Source organism: Hyperolius riggenbachi, chromosome 1 (genome assembly GCF_040937935.1).
Source record: "Hyperolius riggenbachi isolate aHypRig1 chromosome 1, aHypRig1.pri, whole genome shotgun sequence".
NCBI lineage: Eukaryota > Metazoa > Chordata > Amphibia > Anura > Hyperoliidae > Hyperolius > Hyperolius riggenbachi.
In genome coordinates, this window is record NC_090646.1 from 186,308,721 (window position 1) to 186,323,658 (window position 14,938).

At 46.7% G+C, this 14,938-nt stretch overlaps 1 protein-coding gene across 2 annotated transcripts in view; it reads left to right on the forward strand.

The window, feature by feature from the left end:
• Window positions 1–14,938, forward strand: part of LRBA (LPS responsive beige-like anchor protein) — a 677,685-nt gene that overhangs the window by 68,279 nt on the left and 594,468 nt on the right. For both annotated transcript variants that reach the window (XM_068279131.1, XM_068279139.1), the window contains exons 13-14: window positions 4,099–4,177; window positions 8,994–9,127. In XM_068279131.1, the coding sequence (XP_068135232.1) occupies window positions 4,099–4,177; window positions 8,994–9,127 (213 nt within the window). The remainder of the gene's footprint in view (window positions 1–4,098; window positions 4,178–8,993; window positions 9,128–14,938) is intronic.

The window sequence follows — 14,938 nt, forward strand, 5'->3', positions numbered from 1 at the left end:
GCCTTGGATCAGGTATTCTTTAAAATGTAATTCCGTGCCTACCATAAACTATTAGACATTTTCAATAGATTAGACTTTTCATTCGATAAGAGCATTGAATCTGATGATGTATTTAAAACTTTGGTCCTTCTGATCAGTGTTCAATTATTTTATTGTTTTACTGACATTGGTGGGAGAAGCAAGCATTTCCTGTTTTTTTTTTTTTTTTTTTTCTTCCCCCTACATTGAACAGTGCTAGCAGCACCAATGGTCAGATTAAAATTGCATTTGATGTCTGCTGTCATCTGATGTAGTATAGCGTGTGCTTAGGGGTATCCAAGTAAATTGTTGATATCAGTTAAATCTGAAGGCCTCATCTACTAATGTGTAGTGGTCTGAAGGCATACTACAACTTAAAAAGGCACACCAAAAATCTAACGTATCGTCCTTGCAGAGTTTGCCAGGGGCTAGTTAAAGTGAGCAGCAATGAAAGTGCGTATTTGTTTGGCACATCCGTACCTTTAGAACTCAATTTTCAGAGAACTGAAGCTTTCTTGTATTCATGCATTTAGTTCTGTGCATTTTTGCATTTAAGCTATGAAAAAAAAAACAGACAGAAAATGTGTTTTTAATGGATGAAACCTGAAACTACTCATAGTAAATAAAAATACATGAACTCTTTTTATGAGCTGGCAGGAAAGAGAAAAGGACTTAAATGATACTTTACTGCAAAAGACATTATTTGTCTAGAGCCTTGGGGACTGTGAATGTTCAGCAAGCTGTGCAGAGAAGGGTGCTAGACAGATGATCTATTTGCATTTTCTTTTATGTTCTTCTGCGTGTCTGTAAAACTGTCAGTTTGAAGGAGCCAGTTTATCAGTGAAAGGATAAGAGGGAGATAAGTCAGTTTGATTCCACATGTTTGAAGTGGCTACTGTACTTATTATCCACATGTGCATTTGTAGATATAATCAGGGCTGTGGAGATACAAAAATCAACTTTATCTCACATTGCAAAGCAAATTCTTGTTTTTAGCCTCCAGCTTACTAAAAAATACAATTTTCTTCCCCATTATGCAATTTTTGTTGAATTGTGCTCTTTTTAATATGTCTGCCATAACTATTTGTGTTGCAATCCACTCCATACGATAAGCACCATCTAAAAAGTTCCTTTATTTCAGCTCCATTAAAACATCATATAAAATTACAAAAACATGTCTGGGTCTGTATCAAATGATGACGCACAGGCGTTTCGGGCCATTACAGGCCCTTTCTCAAATCAAGATCAGCCCAAACTAGTAATCCAGTCACATTACACATCTATTTAAAGCTAAAATGAGGACCACATAGAGCACTACATAATTTACATACATGCATATTCATCATTCAGTTCCACCAATCAGAAACAGGAAGTGCAGAATGAGGTTATACCTACACAGTACATCACTAAAATCATAACCATGTATAGTATACTAGCTAATCGTTCAAGGACATTCACCAAAATACCCCTCCGAATATTCAAACACGCAAGAGGTGCATATACATCCATAGGATCATGGTGTTCAATCACACACCTGCCTACTACGTCCGCTCAGGGACTTCCTATAATGGATTGAAAAATAAAACATCCATTAGAAGCACCTACCCGCAGTCCACCAATCACCAGCAAGATACCGATTGTATCCTCTACGGGCAGCCCATCAAAATCCCCAGGCTAAAAAACCCTGCTGGCCAATCAGAAGGCGCAGTTCCCATACAAACCGATTTAATAACCTCACCTAAATCACGTGACCCGGACCATCCGAGTCACATGACACTTGTAGCCAATCGGAAGGGGGCCTACAGCGTCCGCTATATGGAAGTTAAACTGTCACGTGTGTGGCATAGCCAATCAGCGGAACGCCTACAGCGTCCGCCTAAAGGCATGCTCGCACGGCCAACAGGGAAGGGGGCCTGCAACGTCAAACGGTCACGTGCGGCACAGCCAATAAGCAGAACGCCTACAGCGTCCGCCTAAAGGCATGCTCGCACCCCCGCACGGCTGACAAGTTAATGTCACGCCCCCCCTACTGGTGATAGGCTGACCGACCAGGTCAACAATATGTAAATTAGCCATGTGGGTCGCATACGACCCCTCAAAGTGTACTGTGTAAACCTGCACATACCTAATTCTTGTAAAAAAAATTGCACCAAAACAGCAGAGCGAGAACCACATAATCAGAAATCCCATCATGCTTTGCACAGCATAAGGGGAAAACTGCTGTGAAACTGTTAAAGAAACACCAGGGCGTTTTTGCCCTGCACCCACCACTGCCACCTTTGATATGGTAGGACACTCTCCTCTTGCAACTGTTTGAATGCACAAGATGTTTGCACGTGACGATTTTTCTACAGATGTTTTGTACCTACCTTTTTGAATGTCACAATTTTTGATACAGCAATGGTGATTTTATTCACAATCTGAAGCACCATTAAATCAGTTATTACTGCAGTGCCTGATTCAACTGTTTTTCTTTTCTGATGCTAAACTTTAGATAAGATATATAGACAAGTTACTTGTTATAGTTAGTTTTTCATCTTGGATCCGCTTTTAAGTTTAAAAAAAAATACATTTACCTGGGGCGCCTTCCAACCCACTGGGACTCTTACCTCCTACCGTGCTCACGACTTCATCCTGATCCCCTCGGGGCAGGGGCGGCGACCCCCGCTAAGCTGGGCTTGTCACCGCAAGCTGGCAGGTTCTGCGCATGCACAGCCCTGAGCCACGTGCACCCTGGTTGCGCTCCTATGGCCGAGAGCGATTCGCTACTGCTCATGCGCAGAACGCTCCCGGCCACGTGAACGCAACCAAGGTACACGTGGATCGAGCCGATTGGCTGCGACAGCCCAGCTTTGCGGGGTTCGCTGCCGCTGCCCGGAGGAGATTGGAAGGGCGTCGTGGGCACAGCAGGAGTCCAGGGGGCTGGAAGAAGCACCAGATAAGTTACTTTTTTTTTTTTTTACTTGAGATTACCTTTAATATTGAGTAGGTCCCACTTATGCTTGCAGAACATCTCTGAGCTATGGAGGCATGGACTCCACAAGACTTTTTAAAGCAATACGCACCTAATTTGAAAAATCTATATAAAACCTCCCTCTGAGGGATTTTCGTAAATAGTAGGCCATAGGTGGGTTAATGGTGTTACCTTACCTTTGGGGGTCTGCTTTCTAGCTCCCCCATGTTCATGCAGTTCTCCTTCAGGTGCAGCAGTTTCAAACTCTTGCAATGCTTTCGTGCATCCATGACTGCTGCAGTGCATCCTAGGAGAGGAAGTTCATCAATATGAGTACATCTCGGGGTTGGGAGATGTACTCACATTGAAGGACTACATTTCATGGTATGCATTGCATCATCTAGAACGGGCACTTCAAACAGCTGCAGCTGCATATCTGCCTAAAGATGGAGGAGTGCATATAGACAGATGTTAGGGAGCAGGCGCTAGAAGGTAAGCAATGCCTCCCTTAGGTGGAGGTTCATTTTATATATTTTGTAAAATAGTTTGCTTTAAGGTGTCCTATGTTATTTGGCACCAAGAATTTAGAAGCCTATACTTGTAATCTTGTAAGTTGGGAGATGAGGCCTTTATGAATTGTACCTGTGTTTCCATCACATCCCCAAGATGCTTGGTTCATGGACTTTGGGGGCCTATGAGAAAGTGAGGATTAAGACTCTGCCACCTTCTTCCATGGTCCAGTTCAGACAGTTACCTGCCCATTTCGGTATTTTTGGCTGTGGACAGGGCTCATGGTTAGAAGTTTCTTTCAACAGCTTATGCTACATTATCTTTTTTGTGGGGTTGAATCAGATGGACTAGCCTTTGCTGCCAATAGTCTTGGGTGCATATAACCATGTTTGCTTGTTCACCTTCCTTTCCGCCTGCCAATTTGGGAATGCCGTGACCTTTTTCTCACCATCAGTTTATCTCTGATATAAGGTGCAAATTATGTTAATCTGTGTAAGCAGTTGCCTTTCACTTTTTTTTTGCAAAGTTCAAGTTTCCCTTTTGTGTGAATGTAGCATATGTTAATACTTTTCAATTGTTGCAATACACGAATTGTCTGTATTTTCTGTATTTTGTAGCCAGTGGATCCTCGAATACAAAGCTGCCATCCGTCCAGACTGTTGCCAGCGTTCCAGAAGATTCTGCTTCTCACATGAGGTTAGTTCTGCCACAAGATCTAATAGACACTTAGGCCTGAGACGCACTGCAGAGCACTTCGCTGACCATCAACGCTTAGTTAGGGCTTATACACATGCTAAAATATTCTTAGCTGAGGTAGCTGGTTCAAATCAAGTCCTGTTTTCTGTAAAGGCCAATATTTGTGTGTATGTACACACCTAGAATGGATTAGAATGCATTGACTTTTTAATGGCGCTATACATAAGGCTTTGTGTGTGTATGTTTAAAGTTTACCTCAGACACAAAAAAAAAATTATACATACCTGGGGCTACCACCAGTTCTATTCAGGCTGAGCAGTCCCTCGCATTCTCCCAGGTATCCTGGTAAATACGCCAGTTTGCATATGTGTATCAGCGCCAAGGAAACAAAGTGGCCGCTGCTGAGGAACAATGTCCAGAGTTCACAAACTGGTAAATTATAAATGATAAGCGCAGAGTCCAAAAACAGAAGACGAGTCTTCAACAAAGAATAAGAGCATGCAAATCTCCACCACAATAAATATTGGGGTCACGGCACAGCTCTGCATTCATGGATACCCAAAAAAAGGAAAGGGGCTTACCAGCTGGTGACAACCCACATTATAAGGTTGTATCAATGGTTTGGTAGGACATCAGGAAACAACAGTCTGTCCAGGATCCACCAATTCAGCAATGATTCCTCTCACGAATGGATATCAGTAACCATCATAAAAAACAAACAAGCGGCAACTCTAAATGTAAACCGTTTAATATAGAGTTTTCATAGTAAAAACAGCATAAAAAATAGCATAAAAACAAAACTTACATACAGGGCCCATGCAATGGGAACCCTGAGAAAGTTGTTGTTGTTATTATAATTATTATTATTATTTATTTATATAGCACTAACATATTCCGCAGCGCTTTACAAAGCAGGGGATTGATGACGCTAGTTTGCGAAACCGGTCGGGAAGGAGACAGGCGGCACCTTTATACTGCCCTTTACTGCTGGAAGCCTCTTTCCTTTTTTGGGTATCCATGAATGCAGAGCTGTGCCGTGACCCCAATATTTATTGTGGTGGAGATTTGCCTGCTCTTATTCTTTGTTGAAGACTTGTCTTCAGCTTTTGGACTCTGCGCCGATCATTTATAATTTGGTAAATACACCAGTTGGCACAGGCGCAGTTTGGCAGTCAGGAGCGTTCTGCTGTAACCGGAGTAATTACCGGGATGCTTAGCCGAGGATCTGGGTGCACGGCGAGAGACCCAATCAGCCTGAAAGGGGACTGAAGGGAAACCTAAGTATGTATGCATATATATGTATGTATGTATGTATCTATATGTGTGTGTGTGTGTGTGTGTATTTTTTTCTTTTAGTGTCTCAGGTTTCCTTTAAGTTTTTTGGCATTTCTTCCCGAAGGGGAAGATCTGTGCATGGTGAACAGATCTCTAGGTCATGTGATCTCTGGAAATAGAGAGGAAAATCGTGTGAGCATTGATATAAGGCCCTGATGATTTGTACTGAAAATGAGGGTAGTTTGGATACCAAATGGGCCCAATTAGGCATACCTTTTTTTGGGATTAGCTGCATTAAGAAGCAGAACATTGGCAAAATAGCAGGTTGCACGAGAAAGGAACTCAATAATCAAATGTTGCTAAAATGTCATTTCTACATAAAGAGTAACCTCTAGTAGCAAGGGTGCTGAAGAAATAACCTTGGAAATTAAAATTGTTCCTTGCAAGTCACCCATAATGCATTAAAGGGGAACTGAAGTAAGAGGTATACGGAGGCTGCCACATTTATTTCCTTTTAATCAATACCAGTTGCCTGGCAGCCCTGCTGGTCTATTTCTCTGCAGTAGTATCTGAATAACACCAGAAACAAGCATGCAGCTAGTCTTGTCAGATCTGACTTTAAAGTCTGAAACACCTGATCTGCTGCATGCTTGTTCAGGGTCTATGGCTAATAGTATTAGAGGCAGAGGATCAGCAGGGCTGCCAGGCAACTGGTATTGCTTAAAGAGACTCCGTAACAAAAATTGCATCCTGTTTTTTATCATCCTACAAGTTCAAAAAGCTAATCTAATGTGTTCTGGCTTACTGCACTTTATACTATCACTGTCTCTGTAATAAATCAATGTATCTTTCCCCTGTCAGACTTGTCGGCCTGTGTCTGGAAGGCTGCCAAGTTCTTCAGTGTTGTGGTTCTGCTATGAACTCCCCCTTCCAGGCCCCTCTATGCACACTGCCTGTGTATTATTTAGGATTAGAGCAGCTTCTCTCTTATCTTTTACAAGCTGGATAAATCGTCCTCTGAGCTGGCTGGGCTTTCACATACTGAAGAATTACAGACAAGGGCAAAGCTGTTTGCAGGAAGAAACAAGCAGCCTGAAACTTCAGTGCATGAGAACGGGGAAAGAAACACACAAATGATCTCTTGAGATTCAAAAGGAAGGCTGTATACAGCCTGCTTGTGTATGGATGTATTTTCTATGTGTGGACAAACTGTACATCAACCTACTTCCTGTTTTGGTGGCCATTTTGTTTGTTTATAAACAAACTTTTTAAAACTGTTTTTAACAACTTTTAATGCGGCGAGGAGCGGCAAAATTGTGTCAGAGGGTAATAGATGTCCCCTAACGCACTGGTATGTTTACTTTTGTGCGATTTTAACAATACAGATTCTCTTTAAAAGGAAATAAGCATGACAGCCTCCATATACCTCTTTCTTCAGTTCCCCTTTAATTTAGGAGACTCCATTTAATATGCAACTTATGGTGGTCAGATGTATATCCATAACTGCTAATTTACAGCACACCTATAGCAGGAATGAAGCAGGAAGGTCATTTATTTTTTAATCTAGCAGATGTATTAGACACCCAGGCATGAGAAGCTATAAACAATCTCAGTGTTTCTGGGAGTCGCAGTACAGGTAGCTCCCAGTTTGGTATGGAGCATCATGTAATCCTACAAGCTGATAGAAAGCGCCTAATGTGATGGAAAGCTCTCACACACCCACAGTGGGGGTGTGCCTGCTTAAAGGTCAACTGTAGTGAAAGTGATATGGAGGCTGCCATATTTATTTCCATTTAAGCTCTACCAGATGCCTGTCAGGCCTGCTGATCCTCTGCCTCTAATATGTTCAGCCATAGACCCTGAACAAGCATGCAGCAGATCAGGTGTTTCTGACATTTTTGTCAGATCTGACATTAAGTGCATGCTTGCTTCTGGTGTTATTCAGACATTGCTGCAGCCAAATGGACCAGCAGGGCAGCCAGGCAACTGTTATTGCTCAAAATAATAAAAAATATGGAAGCCTCCTTATACCTCTCAGTACAGTTGACCTTTAATACTTGAGCTAGGGAATTTTATGTATATAAGATGTGGCCGTAGTTTATAGGTAGGAATGGTATTCATTTGACTTGGCTATTTAGAGCGGATTTAGGTTCTGCTTATCTGTGTTTCCTGATCCTCCCAAGACTGCTGTATGTCACTTTTGTAACCAAGACTCAACCCGGTGTATGGTAGATTCTCTCAGTAAATCTTTAACTGACTTGGAGCATCTGTGATCAAGCTGATATGACAGTAAAGCCCTCGTCACTACCTGACCGGTCCTTTACGGCGGTCGTTAAGGGACTCCTCTTCCTGCACGTGACATTACACAATGGGCGCAAACCCGAAGTCAAGGGATTGCTGTACTTTGCCCAGAGTCGTTGGGGATCTTCAAGATCCAATAGATCATGAAGGTCGTTATCGCCACGCCATACTAAGTGACCGCGTGATTGTGCGCCTGTACCCACATCGCGACATTGCATAAACAACCGCTCTTTGCTCTTTATCGTGAAAATCATGATGTCGGTACATAGCTTAAATGTGTTCTTTGGAAGGCAAACAAAGATGTCCCGCTACACCTTGGATGGGTAAAAAACTTCCTTCAATTTTATTGGCACATCAGTAGAACAAAAAAGGCTTTTTTGTTCTACTGATGTGCCAATAAAATTGGAGAAAGTTTTTTACCCATCCAAGGTGTAGCGGGACATCTTTGTTTGCCTGTACGTTTTGAGACTTATGATCCCTGCTCCTTTGGGTCATGCATCGGTGGTTGTAGCGATCCTACTTCTCTACATTGTTCTTTGGAAGGCTGGTGCCGAATGGTGGTTACCAAAGGCAATAACTTAATCAGGTACTAACCTATAGAGACAAGACAAATAAAATTTATATTGCAGTTTTCTCCTGGCGGACTCAAAACACTTGAGCTGCAGCCACTAGGGTGTGCTCAGTAGCAGTGTTAGGTAACCTAGCCCAAGGACTGCTTACTAAATAGGTGCAGGCTTACTGAACAGGAAGAGCCGAGATTGGAACTCAGGTTGGGCGTGTCAAAGGCAGAGCCCTTAACCTTTACACTATCCAGCCACTATACTATAGCTATCTACAGTATAGTAAAAAGCAAATTATTTATTTTATTTGCTGCTTGGTCTGCCACTCCACTTCCACCTGACAGTATTAATGTTAGTTTACTAAGGTTTATGATATTACAAAGACAAAGTCCCTAGTCTCTGTGACTGATAACCAGGTCCTTCTTTCTGTAGCACTCTTATCTTTACTGCAGAGCAGCAACATGAGGCATTTCTTGTGCTTAAAAAGCTTGATGGTGAAACCAGTAGGTGGGTCTTTGGAAAAACTCTCTAATATCCATTTGTTACATTTAATATTTCATTGCTTTAAAAAAATACATACAATCTTTTATAATATAATTCTTAAAACAAAACTCTATATTTATTATTTAAAATAGTTGTCTTTCCTTGGCTGTAAGTTGAACATTTTGCCTTTTTTTTAGCATTACAGAGAGATTGGAGCATGCACTGGAGAAGGCTGCCCCACTCCTGAGGGAAATTTTCGTGGATTTTGCGCCATTTCTTTCTCGTACTCTGTTGGGAAGCCATGGCCAGGAGTTGCTTATAGAAGGGACAAGTAAGTCATCTTTTTATTGTAGTATACCATATTGGTAAAAGTTGTGTTCCTGTGTATATTGTACAGGACAGAGTGACAGACTAAAAAATATCTACCTACTGTATATACTCGACTATAAGTTGAGAAATTTAGGACTGACTCACTGTATAAAAGTGAGGGGTCGCCTTATACACGAATCAGTCCTAATTTTCCCTACTTATAGCTGATATGGGGGGGGCATTCTCTCTCCTCCTCCTTGCTGTGCTGCAACAGCAAGAGTGCTGTAATTTCTCCCACCCTCCCACCCACCATCACCCAAAGGGAGCCGTCTGCATGTATTTCCCCCCTTGCGCTGTGTAATCCTATGCAGAGTGATTCACGCAGCAGAAGCTGTCACTCACCATCAGCGGGCGCACCGTCCTCCTCCTTTCACTCGCACTGATCTCCGTGCGTAGCCCCGCCACCCGATGTCAGAAGACGGAGCTACGCTAAAGCATGGAGATCAGCACGAGTGAAGGGAGAAGAGAGGTCGGTGTGAGTAATGGCATCTGCTGCACTCATCACTCTGCATAGGATTACATAGAGCGAGGGGGGAAATAGAAGCAGACTGCTCCCTTTAGATGATGGGTGGGAGGGAGGGGGGAAATACAGGCAGACTGCTCCCATGGGTGATGGTGGGTGGGGGGGAAATACAGGCAGATGGCTCCCATGGGTGATGGTGGGTGGGGGGGAAATGCAGGCAGATGGCTCCCTTTTGAGTGATGGTGGGTGAGAGGGAGGGGGAATACAGGCAGCATGCATATGGGTGATGGTGAATGGGAGGGAGGGGGAATACAGGCAGCATGCAGTTGGGTGATGGTGGGTGAGAGGGGGGGAGGAATACAGGCAGCATGCATATGGGTGATGGTGGGTGGGAGGGAGGGGGAATACAGGCAGCTTACATATGGGTGATGGTGAATGGGAGGGAGGGGGAATACAGGCAGCATGCATATGGGTGATGGTGGGTGAGAGGGGGGGGGGGGAGGAATACAGGCAGCATGCATTTGGGTGATGGTGGATGGGAGAAAGGGGGAATACAGGCAGCATTCATATGGGTGATGGTGGATGGGAGGGAGGGGGAATACAGGCAGCATGCATATGGGTGATGGTGGATGGGAGGGAGGAAGAATGCAGGCAGCATGCATATGGGTGATGGTGGATGGGAGGGAGGGGGAATACAGGCAGCATGCAGTTGGGTGATGGTGGGTGAGAGGGGGGGAGGAATACAGGCAGCATGCATATGGGTGATGGTGGGTGGGAGGGAGGGGGAATACAGGCAGCATGCATTTGGGTGATGGTGGGTGAGAGGGGGGGGGGGGAGGAATACAGGCAGCATGCATTTGGGTGATGGTGGATGGGAGAAAGGGGGAATACAGGCAGCATGCATATGGGTGATGGTGGATGGGAGGGAGGAGGAATGCAGGCAGCATGCATATGGGTGATGGTGGATGGGAGGGAGGGGGAATACAGGCAGCATTCATATGGGTGATGGTGGATGGGAGGGAGGGGGAATACAGGCAGCATGCATATGGGTGATGGTGGATGGGAGGGAGGGGGAATACAGGCAGCATGCAGTTGGGTGATGGTGGGTGAGAGGGGGGTAGGAATACAGGCAGCATGCATATGGGTGATGGTGGGTGGGAGGGAGGGGGAATACAGGCAGCATGCATATGGGTGATGGTGGGTGGGAGGGAGGGGGAATACAGGCAGCATGCATATGGGTGATGGTGAATGGGAGGGAGGGGGAATACAGGCAGCATGCATTTGGGTGATGGTGGGTGAGAGGGGGGGGGGGAGGAATACAGGCAGCATGCATTTGGGTGATGGTGGATGGGAGAAAGGGGGAATACAGGCAGCATTCATATGGGTGATGGTGGATGGGAGGGAGGGGGAATACAGGCAGCATGCATATGGGTGATGGTGGATGGGAGGGAGGGGGAATGCAGGCAGCATGCATATGGGTGATGGTGAATGGGAGGGAGGAGGAATACAGGCAGCATGCATATGGGTGATGGTGGATGGGAGGGGGGGGGGGAATACAGGCAGCATGCATATGGGTGATGGTGGATGGGAGGGGGGGGGGGGGGATACAGGCAGCATGCATATGGGTGATGGTGGGTGGGAGGGGGGGGAATACAGGCAGCATGCATATGGGTGATGGTGGATGGGAGGGGGGGGGGGGGAATACAGGCAGCATGCATATGGGTGATGGTGGATGGGAGGGAGGAGGAATACAGGCAGCATGCATATGGGTAATGGTGGGTGGGAGGGGGAATACAGGCAGCATGCATATGGGTGATGGTGGATGGGAGGGAGGGGGAATACAGGCAGCATGCATATGGGTGATGGTGGATGGGAGGGAGGAGGAATACAGGCAGCATGCATATGGGTGATGGTGGATGGGAGGGAGGGGGAATACAGGCAGCATGCATATGGGTGATGGTAGATGGGAGGGAGGAGGAATGCAGGCAGCATGCATATGGGTGATGGTGGGTGGGAGGGAGGGGGAATACAGGCAGCATGCATATGGGTGATGGTGGATGGGAGGGAGGGGGAATACAGGCAGCATGCATATGGGTGATGGTAGATGGGAGGGAGGAGGAATGCAGGCAGCATGCATATGGGTGATGGTGGATGGGAGGGAGGGGGAATGCAGGCAGCATGCATATGGGTGATGGTGGATATGAGGGAGGGGGGATACAGGCAGCATGCATATGGGTGATGGTGGATGGGAGGGAGGAAGAATGCAGGCAGCATGCATATGGGTGATGGTGGATGGGAGGGAGGGGGAATACAGGCAGCATGCATATGGGTGATGGTGGATGGGAGGGAGGGGGGATACAGGCAGCATGCATATGGGTGATGGTGGGAGGGAGGGGGAATACAGGCAGCATGCATATGGGTGATGGTAGATGGGAGGGAGGAGGAATGCAGGCAGCATGCATATGGGTGATGGTGGGTGGGAGGGAGGGGGAATACAGGCAGCATGCATATGGGTGATGGTGGATGGGAGGGAGGGGGAATACAGGCAGCATGCATATGGGTGATGGTGGATGGGAGGGAGGGGTAATGCAGGCAGCATGCATATGGGTGATGGTGGATGGGAGGAAGGGGGAATACAGGCAGCATGCATATGGGTGAGGGTGGATGGGAGGGAGGGGGAATGCAGGCAGCATGCATATGGGTGATGGTGGATGGGAGGGAGGAGGAATGCAGGCAGCATGCATATGGGTGATGGTGGATGGGAGGGAGGGGGAATACAGGCAGCATGCATATGGGTGATGGTGGATGGGAGGGAGGGGGGATACAGGCAGCATGCATATGGGTGATGGTGGATGGGAGGGAGGAAGAATGCAGGCAGCATGCATATGGGTGATGGTGGATGGGAGAAAGGGGGAATACAGGCAGCATGCATATGGGTGATGGTGGATGGGAGGGAGGAGCAATACAGGCAGCATGCATATGGGTGATGGTGGATGGGAGGGAGGGGGAATACAGGCAGCATGCATATGGGTGATGGTGGATGGGAGGGAGGAGGAATACAGGCAGCATGCATATGGGTGATGGTGGATGGGAGGGAGGGGGAATGCAGGCAGCATGCATATGGGTGATGGTGGATGGGAGGGAGGGGGAATACAGGCAGCATGCATATGGGTGATGGTGGCTGGGAGGGAGGGAGGGGAATACAGGCAGCATGCATATGGGTGATGGTGGATGGGAGGGAGGAGGAATGCAGGCAGCATGCATATGGGTGATGGTGGATGGGAGAAAGGGGGAATACAGGCAGCATGCATATGGGTGATGGTGGATGGGAGGGAGGAGGAATACAGGCAGCATGCATATGGGTGATGGTGGATGGGAGGGAGGGGGAATACAGGCAGCATGCATATGGGTGATGGTGGGTGGGAGGGAGTAGCAATACAGGCAGCATGCATATGGGTGATGGTGGATGGGAGGGAGGGGGAATGCAGGCAGCATGCATATGGGTGATGGTGGATGGGAGGGAGGGGGAATACAGGCAGCATGCATATGGGTGATGGTGGATGGGAGGGAGGGGGAATACAGGCAGCATGCATATGGGTGATGGTGGCTGGGAGGGAGGGAGGGGGAATACAGGCAGCATGCATATGGGTGATGGTGGATGGGAGGGAGGAGGAATGCAGGCAGCATGCATATGGGTGATGGTGGATGGGAGGGAGGGGGAATGCAGGCAGCATGCATATGGGTGATGGTGGATGGGAGGGAGGGGGGATACAGGCAGCATGCATATGGGTGATGGTGGATGGGAGGGAGGGGGGATACAGGCAGCATGCATATGGGTGATGGTGGATGGGAGGGAGGGGGGAATACAGGCAGCATGCATATGGGTGATGGTGGATGGGAGGGAGGGGAAATACAGGCAGCATGCATATGGGTGATGGTGGCTGGGAGGGAGGGGGGAGGAATACAGGCAGCATGCATTTGGGTGATGGTGGGAGGGAGGGAGTTGCAGGCAGAGGGCTAATGGCTGCATGTGTGTCCTGGACGAGTAATTTGCTGTACTTGGGGGCCAGGAGGGGTTGTTGACTACAACACTTCATGCAGTGCAGCCATTAAAGGACCACTCCCGCGAATCAATTAATTTTTTAACCATCCAACAGTAGAAATATCTAGTATATAGGAGCTTTGCTGTGTCTTTTTTTTTTTTTTTTTGATGGCCCTTTTATTTACCATAAATTACTGTAGCCTGTGTACGTCAGTCCCTGCAGTAGCGCTGACGGACTTTTTTAACTAAAAAGTAATAGCAGGGGGAGTGTTGTCAGGTATTGAAAAAAAAAAACAGTTGGTTTAGCCCTGCTCTCCCTAACAAGCTGTACAATGCGGGCTCACCTGCTGCCCGTCTTCCCCTTCATAAGGCTACAGTGATATATGGTAAATAAAAGGACCATCACAAAAAAAAAGACACAGCAAGGCTCCTATATACTAGATATATCTACTGTTGGATGGTTAAAAATTAATTGATTCGCGGGAATGTTCCTTTAACCCATCCTGATCCCCAAGTGCAGCTATTAACTTTGCTGGATAGACTTATACATGAATAATTGGAAAATTCCAGCTTTTGAGGGTCAAATATTGGGGTCTACTTATACACGGGGTTGAATTGTATCTGAGTATATACGGTATTACTTTTTGAAATCCTGCTTTACAGTTTTTCCAAGGGAGCGCTCTCACCTAATGGCGTATTAGAAAAACAAATCATAATTGATCCAAGGAAATGGAACACCTGATTTATTTAGACAGTCTCTCTCTGAGGAAAAGTACAATGCCCTCAACCTACCTGGCGGTAAGCCCATGCTGAGCATGGGCTATGCCGCCGGAAGGCACTGCTCAGGCCCCGCTGGGCTGATTTGCATAATTTTTTTTTGCTACACGCAGCTAGCACTTTGCTAGCTGCGTGTGCATGACGATCGCCGCCGATCCGTCGCGCCGCAGCCACCCCCCCCCCCCCACACCCCGTGCGCTGCCTGGCCAATAAGTGCCAGGCAGCGCTGTGGGGTGGATCGGAGTCCCCTTTGACGTCACAACGTCGGTGACGTCATCCCGCCCGTCGCAATTGGGGGAAGCCCTCCAGGAGATCCCGTTCTTTGAGGGGCTGGGGGGATGCCGCTGAGCAGCGGCTATCATGAAAAAAAAACAACGCAGATGCAGACCTTCAGCTTTAATCCAGTGAATAAAACGATGGCATAAAATTGTGAGGCAACTAAAGCATTTTTAACACAATCCCTTCATTTCATGGGCTTTAAAGTAATTGGA